This window comes from Corvus cornix, chromosome 7 (genome assembly GCF_000738735.6).
Source record: "Corvus cornix cornix isolate S_Up_H32 chromosome 7, ASM73873v5, whole genome shotgun sequence".
Taxonomy (NCBI): domain Eukaryota; kingdom Metazoa; phylum Chordata; class Aves; order Passeriformes; family Corvidae; genus Corvus; species Corvus cornix.
The window spans coordinates 344,747-365,262 of NC_046337.1; the positions used below are offsets into that span (position 1 = coordinate 344,747).

The 20,516-nt window shown below is 42.1% G+C and overlaps 1 protein-coding gene across 2 annotated transcripts in view; it reads right to left on the bottom strand.

Moving 5' to 3' along the window:
• PKP4 (plakophilin 4) overlaps positions 1-20,516 on the bottom strand; it is a 71,741-nt gene that overhangs the window by 46,451 nt on the left and 4,774 nt on the right. Inside the window, exon 1 of one of the 2 annotated variants that reach the window (XM_039554805.1) lies at positions 1,034-7,211. The exons of the other annotated variant lie outside the window; for it this stretch is intronic. Within the exon in view, the coding sequence (XP_039410739.1) occupies positions 1,034-1,127 (94 nt within the window). The 5' untranslated portion in view covers positions 1,128-7,211. Of the gene's footprint in view, positions 1-1,033; positions 7,212-20,516 lie in introns of those variants that run through there. 2 annotated transcript variants of the gene reach the window in all.

Consider the following 20,516-nt stretch of genomic DNA (forward strand, 5'->3'; position numbering starts at 1 on the left):
CCCTCACCTTCCCTTCCCACAGACACAGATCTCCCCTCACCTCCCCTCACCACAGACACAGATCTCCCCTCACCTCCCCTCACCACAGACACAGATCTCCCCTCACCTTCCCTCACCACAGACACAGATCTCCCCTCACCACAGACACAGATCTCCCCTCACCTTCCCTCACCACAGACACAGATCTCCCCTCACCTTCCCTCACCACAGACACAGATCTCCCCTCACCACAGATATGGCACATAAGGTAAGGACCACACCACAATGTCCTCCTCATCTCCAAGTCCTGCGGCCCATGGTGAGCATCCCTTCCTCTCCCAGCACAGTCAGGGCACCCCAGGGCAGGGCAAAGCCCTCCCTACTCACCCAAGGCAGCTCCCACAGGTGTTCCTCATGCGAGCTCCAGGCCTGTGGGTGTGCATGACTGCAAGACCACAGTGAACTCTGCGACTGGAATGGAACTTACTCTCAACAAATAAAGTGGCATTAAATGCTACTTGATTTCCAAGGTGCCACAAATGAGTAACCAGACATATCTGGATATTTTTGAAACACTATTTTTACTGGTTTCAGCTAGCAGATACAAAGGCTGCCACACCTGCTGTGTGAGACTGTAACAAGCTGTACCTAAAGCTTCAAGGACCATTTCTACAGAACCCATTAAACAGCAATTAAGCAAGCAGAATAAAAAATGACCTCTAATAGTTGTATAATAGGATTTTGAAAAGTCAAATGTGCAACTTTATGGTTTTAGAAAATAAAAATGGTTTCTTCAAAGTTTTATGTCTACAAGCCAACTCTTTAATCAAGCAGTAAGAACCCAAGGCACAGAATACGTCACAATTCCATGTGTCATGTCTGATTTTTTATATCACTTTCCATAGTTCTTTTATGACTGTAACTCAGTGTTTCAGGTTTCTAAAAGACCTGATAAATTTGCAAGCATATCAAGTAACAAAACTACCCAATCAAGCCTTTCCTTCATTTAGAAACATCTGCTAAGCAATCAAAAGGACAAGTCTCAAAAACTCACAAGTTACAAATGCGCTTCTCCCAGAAGGGGCTGCTTGTTGGTCCATGTATCCCACTGTGTCTCCACCTGTACGTAACAGGGCAGTGCCTGCCATGGTTTGGGATTTCCAGGAGAGAAGTACAAAATACAGGACAATAATAAAGACAAGCTTTTAAGTAACAGAGAAAGTAGTATAGAATTCTCAATTATGCAGTTATGCATGTTTGCAGCTTTAAATCAATTAACTACTTAGAGGTGTTGTGGTTTAAACCCAGTGGGCAGTTCAGTCCCACAGGGCCTCTCGCTCACACCCCTCTTCCCACGGGATAGGGAGAGAATAGAAGGGTAAAAGTGCAAAAACTCCTGAGTTGAGATAAAAGCAGTGTAATAGAAAAAGGGAAAGCTCCATGGGCAAGTAAGGCAAAGCAAGAAATTCATTCCCCGCTTCCCATGGGCAGGGAGGTGCCCAGCCATCCTGGAGCAGGACTCCAGCATGCGTGGCTGGGAAAGGCAAATGCCATCATTCCAAAGGTCCACCTTCCTCCTCCTTCCACCAGCTTCTACTGCTGGACACAATGCCCTCTGGGCTGGGATGGCCCTTCGGTCAGTGAGGTCAGCTGTCCAGCTGTGCCTCCTCCCTTGCCGGCTGAAGGACAGGTGAGGGGCAGCACAGTCCTAGTGCTGGGCAGGTGCTGCTCAGCAGGGACTGACACAGCCCTGCACTACCAGCTCTGCCTTGGGCACAAGGCCCAGACACAGCCCCTTACCAGCTACTGTGAAAAAAATAAACTCCACCCCAGCCAAAGCCAGTACCATGTGCCATTATGGTCATACTTCTCTTCCCAAAGCTCCAACTACAGTTTACAATAGATAAGTTATGTCTTAAAACACTGAAATCACTGCAGTATTTATTCCATTAAACGTAAGAGAGTTTTTAGTTTTCTTTAAGACTTAAGAGAAAGCAAAGCACCTTTATTTTGCTACTTACTTTAAAAAAAGCACTTGATTTTTTCAAGCTTCCATAATGTGCCACAAAGCCAAAAATATACTATATTCCACAAAAATGCAGTGCTGATTCTGCATAAGTGATCACTTTGAAAGTATGTTGCCTAAATGAATGGTTAACTGGACCAACTAAAAACTACAAAACCATAATGTTTTACTGCTGTGCTCAATCTTGATTTGTTTTTTCCATAGTTTTCTCTCTTCTCACTCCAACACCATGAATAACTTCTCAACCTACCTGTAGTAGATTTCTGAAACAAACCAGTCCAGAAAACATCCCTCTGAGCTGGCTGGAAGGTGTGCTAATTCATTGGAACAGAAAATATACCCAGTATTGAGTATCTAATAAAAACATCCAGATAAAAACCAATCAAATTAATTATTAGTGAAGGTGTCAGTGTTAAACGTGCATCTATCTCAATGTTAAGAGATGTAATCAGAGACCTACACCCTTTCACACAGGCAGTTGTTTTAACTGATGTTCCTTCAATTAACACATTTCCTGGCAAAGTTACTGATTTTTTTAATCTTGATTTCAACATTAAGCAACTGTTGGCTCTGATCCTACAAACACTTAGGTACACACTTGAGCTAATAAACAAGTCTGCTCACCCAACCTCGCCCTTGTGCCAGGCCCATGACCCAGGTGACAGCACAGGAGAGTAAGGGAGTGGGAGAAGCTCTCCAGGGCCCAGTCCCCACCACCGCAGCTCTGTCTAGGGATGCTGCTTAAAGACAGGAACTTACAAGGTCAAGTCATCTTCACCTTACAGGAACAGGAAATAGCAAGAGCAGGTTTTGTGAGAGCCTTAAAATCTGATATGAGTGAGAAGTTGAGAGGAGTTAATAAAAAATCCTCTTTCTTCCTTTCACAGGACTGGGATTTATCTGCTCAAGATACTCTTTGGACTTGTGCTACTCACTCATTCGGGTATGGATAACTGATTCATTATTGGAAAACTAGCAACCAGATTTCATCCCCCCAAAAAAATTAGATTCATAGTTATTTTGCCTGTATCTGGTCTCGTGGCCGAGCAGTCAGACATCACTCAGAACAGGAGACTGCTCCTACATCTTTCCCAGGCTGTCCAAACCCTCATCCCCCACAGCCCAATGCTGCAGTTTCCTAAGTCCTGCCCTGGGCTGCTCTCTGCAAGCCCTGGGCACTAACGGATCAGGCAGTACACACAGGAACCATCAGAAATGCACCTTAATGCTTCCCTGTATTCCAGCTCTTTTAATTCTCAAACTGCTCCTGCACATTGAAAATCCAGGATCTCTGTAGCCACAATGAAAACTCAGAAAATGTATTTCACTGTTTATAGCTCTGTCCAGTGCATTTCAGCACAACCGACTGCATCTTAAAATCACTGAACATCAAAGTTTGCACGCTAGATTCTCTGCTAGAGTAAAGAATACATGAGAACTGGAAGATTTAAATGTTCTGGAATGATCTTTTGGTGGATGTTGCAGAATACAGATTTGTGCATGGTGTAAATGGCTCTAATGCAGCTCAAGAGCACAATGTGAGAAGCTTGGAAACATGGAGGACAGTGAGAATTTGCTGTGCGTTTCAGTCTGTGATAAAAATAATGTCTTTCAATCACTTGGATAATTTTTCAGGAAAATACTTAAATAGTTCATCTTGTAGCATAAGTCCAAGAAAATCCTTAACACCTATTCTGAATTTTGAAATTCTCTATTTAGAAGTAAAGGCCAAAAGCAGTGCCAACCTATCTCCAGGCTGGCAAGTCCAGATCAAGTGTGCAAGGAAGACAGAGCTGTTCTATTTGAAGCCTCCAGTTTGAAATTCCCTAAAACAATTTTGAGAACAGTGGCTTTCTCAGCCTCTGCTGTAGAGGCTCACTCACGTGGCTTTATGAAACCACACAGTAAATCACAGCAGAGCAAACCAAGCCACCATAAAGACTCAGCTTTACATCCAGTGAGGGTTTGGCAGGGACCATCACCTTGGGCAATTGTGAGATTTGCTTAAGCAAACACCCCCTAAACAGCCCCAAAACTGCCCCTTCAGAGGATAGTGCTGCCTCCACCGTGCACACCCTGTTCTGCTCATGTGGCTCACACCAACTCCTGAAGCCTCCCAGCCCTTCTCCTTCTGCAGAGCCCCAGCACCCCAGCACTGCGCTGGGCAGAGTCACCAGCTGGCTTCAGCAGCAGGCCACTCCGGGCCCTCACACTGCTCTCAGCATACAGGGAAGGAACGTGGGAAATACTTTCTTTTGTGTCTGAACGACTGGTCAAACAGCTGCAAAGCCAGCATGTTCAGTGAGTTCATCTGACACAGCCATGCTTTTGGGGACGAGATGGGGGTGTATTTTCCTGAGCCAGCCAATCTTGCAGCCAAGTAATCACTGACACAAGGAAGAATATACAACTGAGAAGAAGAGAAGAAATATGAGAAATCACTAAGCCAAGTGTAGTAAACCATGCTTTAAGTTTTCATTCTCATTAGTCTCTATTCCCTGTGCTCCTCTTGTTGTTTTCTTAGACATATCCAGACAGCTTTGTCAGTACTGAATAATCACACTTCTTTTAGTGCAGGCCCAAGAAAAAGCCAGACCTTTTGAAGATTGATGCCACACAGAAGTGGTTCTTTTTCACAACTTCCTCATCCCTTCCCTGTGTATTCCTCCTGCCTTCCTTACATTGGTTATTCCTCCAAATTTGTTCTTTACCTATGTTCCCTGTTTCCGAGCCTCCCACTGCAGCCAGTAAGAAGAGCCACCAGCGCAATCCACGCTGAAGAGGGAATACAATTCTTACCAACTCTGTCAGCTAGGATAGGATGGGCTGGATTTGTTTCAGGAGGGCAACATAAGAAAAACAATAGGCAACATCTCGTCACTGAAAATCCTCATATTTATCTAGCCACAAGGGTAACTCAAGCAACAAGAGTAAATCACTCATTAGTACAGAGGGGGAAAGCTCCTATAACCTAAAATCAACTTGCTGGGACACTAATGTTATTTTACTACATGACGAAGTTATTCTTGTATATCTACACTTAGAGCAACAAGGCACATCTCAGCTCTTGGTCAAAGACTCTGCTCTTCTCATCCTTTACAGTGTGCATGAAAAGTCAAAACCTAAGCAAGATGTACTACATTTCTAGTTTTTACAGGAAGATTTGATTAAAATTTATCTGTTTTCAAGTTCCTTCACAGAGCTGTCAGTACACTTCCACGTAGGAATAGCTCCCTTTGGTTCCATCCTGCTGCAAGGCCAGAGTGCTGCTCACCTAAGAACCAGGCTGGGATTTACATGCTCAAGGTTCTTGCAGCCAAATGACTGAACCACACTCTGCGTTCTGTCTGCCAGCCTGCGGAATGTGTTTGGATGGAGAGGCAGCAGATGACAACTTACCCACTTGCAAAGATGATGCAAGCAACTAAAAATGAATTCTGTGAAAGATGGCTCCAACATTTACATAAAAAGCAGGGTCTGAAATTTCCAGATGCAGTAAGTGAAGATACTCCAAACATCCCACTACAGGCTAACCACTGTGTTCAGAGATATATTTTCTTTATGGACATTAGTAGTGCACAAGTTCATGAAGACCTAAGGATGAAACCAGGAAAATAAATACATTATCTTCTATGAAAACATGGAAGAAACTGACTTCAGTAATGTCAGGATAAAAACCACCTGCACAATTGTGCAGACTGAGTCCCTTTTGACTAGTTGAAAAGGAAACCTATACACACCTGACCTGCTGCCTGAGAAATGTGGGAGATGTGTTTAACTGACTTACCACTAAATGTAGCCTCTTCCTAATCCCTTTTTCTTTAAAAGATATATTTTTCCCACTTTTTTTGTTTTTCACTTAAATACATGCAGGTTCAAAAACCATTTGGTACTATGGCCTTTTAAAATCCTAAAATATGCATTACCCCAGCTTTTCGATAAACATATTTTTGTCTCTAGGAAAAGACAGTCTCTTTTTTTTTTTGGCTGATGGCTACATACTTTAACTCCACGCCAGTGAGCAGGCAAGATTCTACATCCACAAATGTCTAGTTGTAACATGCTCACGAGACTAATGTCTTTTATAACTTTCAAACTAACCATTCACCAGAAGGTATCAGACAGGTACAGCAAGACAACCATTTTGAATAAAGACATATTTACAACCACGTCCTTCAAGGCCTGAGGCGCTGTCTGTAGCTCACCTGAAAAGAAGCCTCTTTGTCATGTGACAGATGTCTGGAGAGCATTTACACTTTGCAAGCATATGAAGTACCAGAAGCTAAATGGCAATAAACAGAGTTTTCAGTAGTCTAAGTCAACAAGGCTCCATGACTTATAAGAAACAAGGGACTCCAAATCCGAACCTTCCCTTTGGGCCGCTCCACATCTGTATTGCTCCGCTCTGCTGAGGTATCCAAATCCACTGCCATGGAACACAGCTTCATCAGAGCACAGTGCTCAAAGTCAGCTCTGCAGACTAGCAAACAGACAGCAGATTGATCTCAAGGGATAAAGTTCAGCCTCTCTTCTATCGCAGACTGAGGGGGAGGAGGGACATGCAGCATCCCAGAAGGATTTTAGGTTTTCCAAACAGACTGTCAGGTGAAAAGGACATTCATCAATTATTCAGTCAACCACGCATAGGATAAACTCTCAGTTTGGTGTTGGAATAGATGCAATCAATGTAGGTATGAAGTCCTTCAGAATGAATATCACAGAACAACATAACTTGCAAACTGACAGCTGGAGAACCTGCATCCACAAGTGTGCTGTGCTGACAGCACTGCTGCCCTGTGCCCCAGCTCCAAACTGATACCTGTGCCATCTCCCACCTGAAAACTCCTACAAACAAGCAAACAGCAGTTAAATGAGAATGGCTGCAAGAACAGATATAGCCACTACCAACCACAACAATGGCTGCAGCTGCTATTCAATTTCTACTTGTACTTTCTCCTAGCAAAATTATTGCTGAAGTGTTATTGCTAGAGATAATGCTCACTACCTGCAGGCAGACATTCCTCAGCTGGAAGTATTAGCAACCCAAACCTATGTTATATGCCTTTATAAAAGCATGCTTCTCAATTTTGTCATATAGCATATTCGGAAAAAAATTATTATACAAAGAATTTTCTCAATGATAAAAATTAGCAGCTGTAACTCCCACTACAAAAGACAGCTGGAGAGTTACAGACTTCCACACCTCCCCCTGATTTGACAATGCCAGGTTTTGAGTGATGTGGTGTAACATGTATCCCTGAGATGGTCTGGAGCGGGACACTACCAACCCCAGTCATATCCTGCCTTTAGAAACCAACCAGCTGCAAGCAGTGATTCCCCTTTGACAGCTGTGTGTGTTCACTGACACCACACTCTGCATTTGCAGGGAGAGCCGTGGCTCAGGAACAAGCAACCAACCAGCAGTGGCAAGGACAACAACCCAACTATGCCCCTGCAAAATTGAGAAACTGATGATGCTGAAACACCACTATTCAGGATACATTTATGAGTTCTTCAGTGCTACCTGTGGATGTTCCTGATCAAATGACTACCACAAAAATGTCACATTCTTCAATGCCATAAAAATAGATTGTGGAATACCACTGCTCTCCAATAAACATGGCTATGGATTAGCAAAAGGTTTTATTAAAATGAAGTTTTATCAATTACTAGACTGCAGTTTACTCCTCCTTTTGCCCTGACATTGACCTGCACAGCAAAACTCTGTTTGCTGCCAAGAACACTCTACCTGCAAACTTTTACATGTAAGCAAATGAAGCTCTCTCCTCTTCTGCTCTCCAATCTAGAAGCTAATAAAACCCCTTGAATGTAGAAGCAAAATATAAGGATTAGACAACAAACATGTGGCTTTTAAGGCCACAATTATGAATGCTTCCATCAGTTCTTCAATATCCCAAAGACTGGTATTATTTTTCTGAGGTGTATTTGATTTTGTTCACCCTTCAAAATTGAAAGTACTGGTAGTAGGATTACACAACTCTACAGAGAATTTAGTATTTCTACTAATATTTTATGAAGAAATGAAAAGTTGTGAACACCAAAATTTACAAATGATATCGCAGTTAGAAAAGATCAAGGACAATTGAGTAATTTGAGGAAAACCACAAAGATAGATGAAGGAGCCAATGCTGCTAAACACAAAATCACAAACTGTTCGCATCCAAGTGACCCATATGCCTTCCCGTAGCAGGGGTAGGTGACAGAAACACAGCTACAAAATTAGGCAGACTCAGGTTAAAGTGTCTGGCTAGGCAGGGAGACCTCTTGCAGAAGTGCCAGAGGGGGAAAAAAGTCAGGTCAATCGTACATTAAATAATGTCAGTAGTTGTAACCACACTTCAGAACAGACATCCACAGTGCAAAATGTAGGCAATCCAGCATACAGCAGCAAAAAAATTCAGAGGGACAAAAAACTACATGTTGAGTGTGGAAATGGTCAAGAAGCGAAACAAATCCTGAATGAAGGCATACGGTTCAGGTTCTTTGCTGATGCTCAGTTAAAACAAGGAGAAACTTTAAGAACAGCATTCACAGGCATTCTTCAGCGTGGCAGAACTGCATCTTTATGCAGCACTACAAGATCCTAAGATGTGATTTTCTTCTCACAGTGAAAAAGACTTCTTCCTGTAAAATCTAGTAAAGGCATGTAATTTTGTCATGAGACGGCAACATTTTGCATCAAAGTTTACCAGTTGGAGATGCAATTTAGATAGCTTTCCTGCCTCAGTTCCCGAAAGACTGAAAGTATGACTCAAACATATTTTAAAAGCTAACATCAAAGGAATCTCAAATAGTCATCACAACAACATGAATCTTATTTCTACCTTTTAATTCCCTGCCCCATATTCTAGTCACATGCTAATTCCTGAGCAGGGCAATTAAGTACACCAAAACCAGTAACAGGCACTAGAACTGCAAGTGTTAGGAAAGAGCGTGGGTTTGTTATATCAAATCTACCTAATTTTGTTCTATGACAAGAGCACTAGAGAAACACATTTTGTGTAAAGTCTTGACACTGCCACGGTGGCTTTGTGAGATGCAACCAAGCAAACCTAGGTGAAAGAACTGGGGAAAAGAGGGGTGACCAGGGTAACTCTTCAGGAAGCTGCAACCAAAGCAGCAGTTCACTAGCATGGAAAGGCAGCTCGGGAGTGGGCTCTGTCACAGCTCTGCCTGGGCTCCCTGGGACAGCAACGGGAGCTGGCACCTGCAGGCATTCCGCAGTGCATGGCTGGGGCAGGGGACACACAGAGCATGGAGCAGTGGGCCAGCACGCAGAGGTCAGGAACTACAGCAGAATCCAGCCTTAAAACAAACAGCAAACTCAAAACCAGCTGATCACAACTCACACCAAACACTGAAGTTTGTTCATCGACCCCAGTGATACCCAATTTTGTACCACTTCCCACACATAACCCCGCCTCACCCACACTCCAGGTGATTCAAGTGACACAGAGAACAAAGTCCTGCATCGAAGCAGATACAAACAGCAAAACAACAGCTCTGAGGAAAACACAGAGCTGGGATGCCTGTAATCAAAGCATTTTCCCACGGCAAAGAAAAGAGAGGGAAAAGAAAAAAAAGATACCTCATTGACCCCTCCTGCTTATTTTCCATTTTGCACTGCATTGAAAATGCACAATCTTCCCAGACTACTTCACTGAAGTTTTGTGCACCCAGCTTCAAGCTGGATCAATTGAAAAGTCAGAAGAAAGCAACCAAAGCAATGCAAATTTTATGCAGAAGTTGCCTGTGTTTGGATATAAAGCAGAGACTTTTGGGAAAAGCAGTAATAGCTGAAATACTGACGTCGCTGCAGGAAAGACAAAACAATAATCAAGGATAATATTTAAGAGCTACAGCTACCTTCTTGCCAGTATCAGACAATATAAATGACATTATTTATTTAAGTGTTGTTGTCTCCTCTAAATGGAATATTGGGGTTCTCTTCTGCCCTTCCAAATTCAAACATGACTTTTTAGATTATTTCACAACTACAGATAATAGAAAAAATTAAATGTTCACTCTTAGGATTTAGATACGCCTGACAATTAATACTGATATATTTAAATAAGCAACTCTACCAACAGTGAAGATACAAACTCAACCAGCTATTTTCACTGTGCTGTAACACAAATCTCAGGATGAAGGGTTTAAAAGGCAGCAATCAAAAGCAAAGCCTCTCAGTAACAAGGAGGGAGTTGGAAAATTACACAATTTTAAGTCTTAAAAAAATACAACAATTAATTAGCGTTTTAGGGGATTTCCACTTTCAAACCTGAGAAAGCCTGCTCTTGCTTGCTCTCTGCAAGTCCAGGAGAAGTCAACACAACAACTCAGGAAATACACTCCTGGATGACACCAGCAGAAAAGAATGCACTTCCACCGCTTTCGAGATTGCTCTTTATTGCTCTTTTATGTAATGCTTACGGAGTAATTGTTAGAGTAGTTAGAGGCATATCTTTCCATTTTTAGAATGTCTTACTTCAGCTTCATAAAAATATACACAATTTCAGATAGCTCCTATTGAACTGTACTTTCTAAGCACTGTAAAGTACAGCAGAGGAAGCAGTGGAGCACCGGGCAGGAACGGGCCCCAAGCCAGGCAATGCCCGAATCCAGGCCTGTTGGGAAGGGAGGAATCCGCAAACACCCAAATTACTGTATTGCAGAAATTGAAAATACTTGGCACACAAACCATTTATGCCACCTAAAATGAACCATTTCAGTAAGGTGCTCCAAGGCAGCTGCTAGTTATCTTTTCAATATCACAGCAGGATAAATTACAGATGGTAACAGAATGCATATCCACCTAATTGCATTTTCTGTCCATTTGTGAGAGACCACTTCAAATACAAAACATTTAAAATGGAGCTTTTCAGCAATAGCACAAACAAATAGAGGGTTCAAACTGTTAGGTTCTTTTTAACTCAATATAGGACATTCTCTGTTACTTCAGTTCCCATACGACCCGAGAGGTAAAGCTGCAAATACCAGAGCAATTGTGAACATGCCCAGCAAGGAGGGGCAAAAGTAGGCTCAAAGATCTACCTTACATGTACTGTGTTTAAAAGAAGTGTGTAACACCTCACTTCTTTTGTCAAACTAAAGCACAATAAAAATTTAAGGAAAAATGTCATACATAAATATATATATATATATATATATATATATATAGTATGCACATAATTATTTCTTCAAATAAGATTTTTAAAGAAGTTGCTTCTTTAAAATGGCAAATACATTTCGTAAGTTGTTTCTCTACAGTAATGCTGCCGGTTAATTCCAAATAACACTCAGCACATCTTCTGATGAATACTGTCAAAATCTTTTTTTTTTATGTTTTAAAAGTAGCCCTCAGCAAGGTTATTAATGCAGACTTCAGATCAACACATTCACCTAGAGCAGGGTAAACATGCACACACACTACCTTGTCCCATTTTTATCTGTTTTTAATACTCATGCTGCTGCTGCCTGTCAATATCCTCTTGGTGAACCACAGGAAGGATATGCCCAGGAACAAGCAAGAAATCCCTTGTCATTTATGGTCACCTTCAAAGACAGCATTTACTTAAACTGAACTGACAGAGTACGCTGCTCATGCCATCCTGGAGAGCTGCTGTCCTTGGGCACTTGGGGACCCCAGCACAGCTCACTCGAGGCAGGGCAGCCACTACCCAAACACAGCACGAGGGCTGAGCAGAACCATGCCAGGTTGATAATCCAGCACAGACCAACTCAGGCTTCCTGCTGGGAGTACTGTCCTGCCCACACACTGCTGTTGTGGTCCCAGCACCAGGGATGGTGCGAGGACCATGGCACTGCATGGCACGCCTGTGCCTCTGGGGTCAGGCCTGTCTCCAAGGCCAGAAGCAGTGCCAGGGAGCCAGCCCTTATCTTGGTGAAGCCAGTCTGATATCCTTTCAAAACCAACATCACTACCATCACTACCCCTGTCCTCCATAGGAACAAGAAATTAAAGCATTTAAAGAAAGGAAAAGGTGGTAGAGCTGGCACAGGACAAAGCTCTGACACAAGGCTGGTTACTTGTTCCATACCTGTCACCAACAAACACCATGCAGGGGTGGGACAAGTCTTCAGACTCCATTATCCTCAAGTCAGTCTTCATGAGAGTGAAACTATTTACTGGAATGGCAATATGAACTGCAGGTTTCACATTGAATTCTGAAGAACTGATGACCCAACCTCACCGACAACCTCTTAGCAAAAGATGGAAAAACTTGCACTGGTGCAAAGTACAGCATGCTCAGAGCGACCAACTTTCAACAGAAAAAAAAAGGCTTTCTTAATAAACTATCAATTCACTGTCTTCACAACAGACTTCTGTCATATTCGCAATTTATTACTTACAATCTTAATCCATAGGTGAATTGTACGACCCACTGACCAAAGCAAAATCAAAGGGTAGGAACAGTCATGTCACCAAAAGAAGTCAAAGAAGTTATCTCTCTGGAGGCTATTCAGTTTTGTAACTGGAGTTCCTTCACATGACAAAGGATAGAAGTTACAGCATAACCATTAACGCTGTTCAGTCAATCTCCAACAGCAGAGAAGAGAGAGCTGCTAGCAGTGGCCACTCACACTTTGGGGTAGAAGCTCTATTAGAAACAGATACCACTGGAATCTTGGTCCTGTAAGACCCAGCTGCTCTAGACATCAATGGAGGCATGAATAATCAGCACAGTGGTGGGGCACAGCTATTCATTTAATGGATATGGTGACAAAAAAAGCAGTCAAATAAAAAAGATTACTCAACTAATTCAAACCTAAAAGACAGAACAGAAAAAAATCAGTTGCCAAAATCGCCATGGAGCACATTATTATGGACTGATAAAATTTTCTAAACGGAAAGATAATTCAAGTAGGCATAACTGTAACTTTAGTGGTGGATTTGAGAAGAACCAAGTCTTACGAAATAGAAAACAATGTGGTAACGTGAACCAGCTGAGCCCAGCAGAGCTGTCTGATGCTCCTGCTCCCAAACAAATCCATATCTATCCAAAGCAGTGGAAGGGATGACACACGGAGGCATGCAGTTGTACATCTAAGCTAATAGAGGATTCCTTATCTGTGAAGCATACCTACTTTTAAAAGAGATAGAAATGCAAAAGAAGGTTGATGTTCCCTTCCTAGCCTAAGGGGAGAGGAGAAATCTACCTGTCTGCTGCTGTTTTCCAAGTCAAATAGTAATGGAGTTATGAGAATGCTAGAGAAAAGCAAGCCAACCAGGGCTCACTAAAGCAGCACAGGAACTATGAATGACAGAAACATCTGTCTGCAGAGAAAACACAGCCAGGTAATACCCCAGCAGGTACCTCAGTCAGAATAAGGTAAACACAGTCTGCTGTCGAATGACCATGATTATGTATGCAGCCTGCTTAAGGGAAGGAAGAGAAAAAAGTAGCATTAACACAAAGCTCCATCTGGAGAGAGGTTTCTCCACTAGGAATTCCTTTGTGATTGATCACATTTAACACCAGCAAAACAACTGGCCTTCACATCTTCCAAATTTGGGGGGGGGTTTGGTCGGCAAGAAGGGCATGGAGCATTGATCTTGTCAATGCTCTTTACCCAAGTCACAGACAGTCACCAAAGAAAGTTTCTGTGACAGACAGCAAGGTCATCACCAAGAAGTAACTGGAGAGAATAACACAGCTGCTCCCGTGAGATGGCCACAGTGATGGAACATGCTGTTGTAGAGTGCATCAAAAACACACTTCAGCAGAGAATCTGAAGTGTTGCTCCCATTAGAATGAAATGGAAGTTAACTCAGCACCTGGCACAGGCCCCGTTCCTCACATTTGCAGCTGATTCTGCTGGTCTGCCTGAATTCAAAGGCTGTCATGATGATAAAGAAACCAAGCCCTCCTTTTTTTATCACCAGAAACCTTTTGAAACAGAAACTGAGAAGACACTGTTTTCTATGAATACTTGGGTATAAAAATAAGGATAAGGAAACATTTGAGAGAAGACCAAACAGATCTTAAATGACCATAAGGAAATTTATCACGGTAACTACAAATTAGGAAATTTCCCAGTGAATTGAACATTTCAGAAAAGCAAAGAAAGGTATAGTGAATATATCATCTGAGAACAAAATTACTGGTGGCTATTTTCTCCACTGTTGTAATTGCACTGTTAGGATCCATAGGGAGGATTCCTATCATACTGGTACCTCTGACTTATTTTTTCTTACTTGTACAAATAAAATCATATCTACCTTAAGGGGAGTCAAACTCCTTCAATCTGAGTTAAACCAGCAGAAAGTAGCTGGCTCCTCTGGGATGTGTTTACAGGCAGTACTGCTTTGATTCACATTCTGCTGGCATCTCTGCAACTGGAAAATGTTAAGGTCAAATCAAGGTGATTTGCTGGCTTTCCTCCTGTGGTAGGGCCATTTCAGTTAGGGCTCTTGAATAAAATAGACACCTAGATCCTCATACAGTAGCTCAACTAACTAATAACCAAAGCTATTACTGCATTTAGCACCTACCCACAGCACTGCAGCAACGCCAGGTGCATCTGCATACCCACAAAATCACACATTCAGGTTCCACCTCATTTATAGTACAAGTTGGCATGTGAAAACCATTAGCTCAAGCCACTTTGTCTCCCCTCTCTATTACTGTGTCAAGACTTCACATCTTAGTTTCAGTTCACTTGGGATAAAGAGGGATCTGATCCTGTCTGTCCAGTGTAGATCAAGTCAAGGCCACAGCTGCTCTAACCCACCCAAACGAGTATCACAGTTGTAGCTGTGCCATGATAAACAATAACTTGAGGGAGATGCAGAATGTCCCCTACCCAAGTCACTCTGCACACACAAGTCACCATTCTCTTTGAATCTGCCATGCAAACCCACACAAATCCTATACTTCAGGAAGTTTGACAGATGTGTTCTTTCATCTAGAAGAAGAAATGGTCAACGTTAGCCAGGTGAGAGGCACAGTCACTGCATCTCCTAACACACACTTATGAGACAAAAAAGGCAAAACAGAAATAAAGCCAGGGATTAGCACCACATCAGTCAGTTTCACCAGGCCCACTGCCAGTATCCTGGACAAGATTATTCATATCAAACACCAACTTTTGTTTCAAGGAAAACGGGGTAAAAAACTAACGCACACCTAAAACTGAAAGGGTGCCATTAGTGCTCATAATGGAGTCGCAAGTCTCACAAATTTAACACGTCACACACAAACTGCTTCACATTCATATTGAAAAAGTACACTGGCAAGAAGTCTAAACTTCAGAGCATACAAGGCTGTCCATCAGTAAGGGCCTTTGAAAGGCAAACTAAGCCCCTGACACTACTGAACAGAGAGCTGCTCACTCCATGCACTGTGAGAGATGAGCGAATGCATTAACAAGCACTGTGTTTCAAAAAATAGCATATCCTCAGTGACAAGCATTGTCTTCCCATTGAACTGTGCCATTTTAGAGACTGAAAAGGTCCAAATATCACAAGCACATGGTAAACCCAGCCATCCACAAACCCTTCGAAACAGCTCCAGTGCAGCAGAGCAGAGATCCCTCCGGCTAATCCCGACTGACGGGGACCTGAGCAGTGGGTGTTCTGTACCCCAGGGCTCTCTCCCAGCCTCCACAAGGAAATGAGTTGGCTGCACAAACACAGCATCCTCCAGTCTAGAATTACTAGATTCAGCTAAATTATGGGGATGTAATTGTAAAGGAGATAAATCCCAACTTACCGTATCTTTTTACAAGTTCTGTAAAATGGATAAATACTTTGAAGAAACACCAAATATTAGCTGTTTCCCGGAAGTTTTTTCCCCGTATTCTGTAAGGAATCTCCTTTTAAAAGCTCTAAGTACAAGTGATTCTTGCAACAAGAGACATTGCAGAACAGTGGCTATTCATCTGTTGTCTAGAACCAAAACTTGGTTCTGAAGTACAGGTCAAGCAAGCTTAACAGTTTTGAATTTCAACAAACTAAACTCTTCTATAAGGATTTTCACCTCATACCGTAGTGTAAGAAAGAATAAAATCCATTGATCAAGCATAAATCCAAAAGACAGCAGTACAATGGGAGGGTTGATAAAATAAATGTTGTAAAAATTAAGAAAGTTAAGAAGCCTGTTTAGACATCACAAGTACATCCCTGCTCTCCTCCTGCTTCAGGCTGTTATAAGTTGCCAGAGCAGAGGCTCCGGGGCTGGTTGTGAGTTCCTGGGCATCAGCAGCATGACATAGCAGAGCTTTCACATGTAGTATTTATGTTTGTACTGGGGAAAAGGACACACCACCCTTGAATTTCTGGACTTACAAGGTATTTTTGCTTCTAAGATAAAAATCTCTATTCTGGCTATAATTCTGTGCAAGATGCAAACCATTTCAGTCAGCTAGAGGATAGTTTTAAGTTCGGAGATCAAAGCTAAGGCAGCCTCCACAAGATCCTGTGCAAGGAGGGAAACAGCCGAACGCAATCCATGCAGCAGCACATCCTGTCTCCCCTTCCTCCAACATGTTTAAGTTTGCCCACTAAAGACTTGGAAGCGAGACAGACACATCAAATATTTGGAAAGAAAACCCTCACAGGCAGGTGGCTGTTTGCTGCACAGACAACAGTAATAAGTTCCTCCAAAGGCCTGCTTGTGTCAGGGAACCTGGGGGAAGGATGAACCAATTATCAGCTCCAAGAGAAGCATGAGCTACTCTTGAAGTGACCTGCTCAGAGTTAGCAGTCCTTCATTTTGTAAGGATATTCCATACAAGTAGAAGGCAGCTGCTGGCCTGTGGAATGAGGCCTTCCTGAGTGTTGCACAGCTGAAGGAAGGGCTGTCTGAACTTTTCACACCAGGACATTGCTCTAAAGCGTGATAAATCAGCTTCCATGCACAAGGAAAAAGGTCATGTTTATATTTCAAAACACAGAAAGTGTCTGCACAGCAGAATCCTTTGCTTTCACAATGCTCAATCACAACACCAAGTTGGAGAACAATCAGTTTAGAGTGACAGGATTCAGTAAACTCTGGGAAAACAGCCCCAATGCTCAATGGAAAGCTGAGGATTCCAGGTGTTCCTACAGCAACCCCAGCAGGGTGCTGCAGAGCCCAGGTTTATTATTTGGGTTGGTGCAGACTGACTTGGGCTTTCATGCACGGTCATTGGCGTGCCGAGCTGGAAGTTCCACAGCTGCTCTACCGGTGAGATGTGCACACAGCCTGACTAATCAACGCACTGCTCTGCACACGGTCACATTTGAACTGGTAACACTTGACCAAGTGAAAATATCATCCCATAGCTTGCACTCCTGCACATAAAGCATATTTTTTCAACTTTTTAAAAAAAAATCTGGAATATTGCCATAGTAAAACATTTTTGTTCTGTTGCAATACGACACCTGTGATGCATTGAGATGCAGAGAAAACAAATGAAAATACTGGAAAAGTTGCATTAACTTGAATTATCTTTGCTATCTAAAACAAAGTATTTTCCTTTAGCATTTCAAATTTGTCTGAAATATATTAATATTTATATTATAGATTAAATCAATATACTAGTAATGCAAAACAATTCAATAATACAATATTAACTAATACAATGAACTGTATCACTAAAACAGCGTTTGCTGGAATTGTAACAAGGCAAAATGTCCTACATCTAATGCACTCCACACTTCCTAAAAGCAGGAAGTTGTGATTCAGGATATATTCTTTCGTATCTACTACACTAAAAAAGATACTTAAAATCTACTCACTATGAACAGCAATAAATGCATTAAGTTTAATAAAAACTGTTATCCTCCTCCACTGTGTGAATACATTTCCAGACTAGATCAATGCAGCAGCAGCTCCCGATGGACAGTGGGTGGTTCCTTTCAGAGCACTCAAGTCAGCCAAAATAAAACTCAGTAGCTCATCAGACAAATCCAATTCCTGGATTCAGTGTTCCTTGCTAACTCACCACTTTTTTAATTACTGCATATTTTCAGGGTGGTTGCTTTTGTTTTGGGATTTGGGTCCTTTGTCGTTGTAGTTTTTTGATTTTATCTCAGTGTCAGTACGTGACTTGGTGAATTTTTTTGCTGCTTAAAAATAACCTGTGTTCCACAACTAAATTAAAAAACTCTGAGTGTTGAACGACTGACTACATCAGCCTGAACAAAAAGCATCCCAAAACAGGCAGTGCTCTCTACCAGAACTTCAGAACTTCCTTAAGAAGTGTCAAGTTCTTGAACCACAGAAGTTTTTCTGCCCATCTATTCTCTAAAGAACTCTAAACTACGATTTTTTTTTAAAGTATCTTCTGGAAAAGAATGTATTTAATGACAATGAAATTTCCTAAATCTCAGTGTATCCTGTTGCTACATATTACATTAAGAAACAATAGCAACTCACAATTTTCTTTCTTTATGTGATAATCCAAATAACACAGAGCAAACAGGCACATCTCACAAGTCTACAAGCCAATCTGAGATTTCTGGGTTCAATGCCTTTTAATCTCCCATCCGAAATACAAACACGCTCCCAGGAACAAGTGATGCATTGTATCAGTCATCTCACTGCCAATATTTTCAGTTTCAGCTGAAATATGGAACTGGGTATTTTCATCACATTAGTTATGAGGACAAAGCTGCATATGAAGGCTATGGAGCAGCAACAAGTGGCAAGTTCTATCAGTGTATCTTTGATTAAGGCTGAATCAAATTCCACAGCCCCCCAGCCCAGGTGTAGTACTGGATCACAAGAACCCTGGATAAGGCATGTGTTATAAAAACATGCTCTTGGTATCTTCTCCAATTGTTTCATCAGTTTAAGTTTTGTCTTTCTGTCTGTAAGCTCTGTGGAGCATGGACTTCCCTCTACTTCATAGAGGGCCACGTCAATTTGGAGTTTAGACACAGGTATGATACAAATTAAATCTCCTTTCACAATATGCTATAATACTGCTGCATTATTTCTCAATAAGAATATATGGTAATTTTGTTTTTAAATAAAAACATGATGAAAATACTAACTCTTTCTGAGATCTGTCTCCCAATGTATCTTTAGATACCACACAAGACTTCAGCATGAATTAGCAGAAGACAACTGTTGAACACTATGACACAAAAACACCTGCACACAGAATGTCTCCAATTAACAGTCAGTGCTCCACCTGTCCAGGCATCCCTGAAATTAGTTACATTACACACACCACCTGGGGCTTATTTTGCAAAAGAAATGCTTCAGCTTTAAGCCTGTCACACTGACGTGGAAGTTAAGGACTTATCATTTGTCTGAAATAATTTCAGAGATAGGTGAATTTCTTTGGTTTTAGTTTTCACCAATCAAATTTACCTCTATGATAACAAACGTGCCAATAGTTAATTCCCAGGCTACATAACAGGAAGTTCTGCCAAGGCAAGACAGTGAAGAACATGGGTTTGGAATTGAAAAGGTTTCTTTTCAGAGCACCTAGGATGCATTACCTGTTGCTGCCTTCCTGGGGAAGAGGACAGAAATCCACCACAAACTGGTAATCTCCTGTTCACATCAGATTTCTAGCACAGATGGCATTAAGTAAGATCATATAAAGCAAACTAAGGGATAGATTAGGTGCTTCCTATTTGGACATGTGTAATGCAAATGCTTTTGAGTACACTTATAAAAACAGGTTAAAAGCATAGCCCAGATGATAGCCTTTGGCTTGCCATACCACGTACAGAACATGAGGAGCTTTTGATAAGAAGATAAAGACAGGAAAAGTTTTTGGCACCCAGACAAACAGAAATCCTGAATTTTTTAAATGCTTCTTCTTTGCTCCTTAGAGCTGGACCTCATGGGACAAAAGGCAATATTTGGCATCACACCACAGCTCCTTCTTTTCCTCACTTGCTCACAGATCTCTGCTACTCCCTTGCCCTACCTGACACTAGAAAAACTGCCCCTACCTTCCTGCCTTCAGTCCCTCCACCTACTCCCAGGACATTCTCCCTCTTGCTGCTGCTGCCTCTGGAGGTGGCCCCAGTCAGTCTAAGGGCATCTCTTGGACCAACCCGATCCAGAGCTACCCCTACTGCCAGCCAGCAAAGGTACCCCAAGACAAGCAAATCCCAACAGAGCTTCCCCATGCAATGCTCCAAGATGTACCTCACTCATCAGGGAATGGCAACCTGGTGCCCTAAACTCCTCTGCACAAACTCAGCAAACCCTGAAGGGCAGTTCATCCCACAGCCTGCACAGAGGCTGTGAACCACCTGCCTCACACGTCGCATAGATCCCACAGCCACAGGGGAATTTCATTCACTGCCCACAACCATCAACCCATGGCACAAACAGTAAATACATTAAAAATCCCCCCACTGAGCTGTGATGCAGAAAGCAAGTTTCAACTTGTACACCTTCAAAGAATTTACAATAGATTCCTTTCTCCTCTTTAATAATGAATTCATCACAATACCAATCAAAACATTAGATCAGCTATAATGTCAATTTAAGGTTCACAAAAACACACTACATTTCAT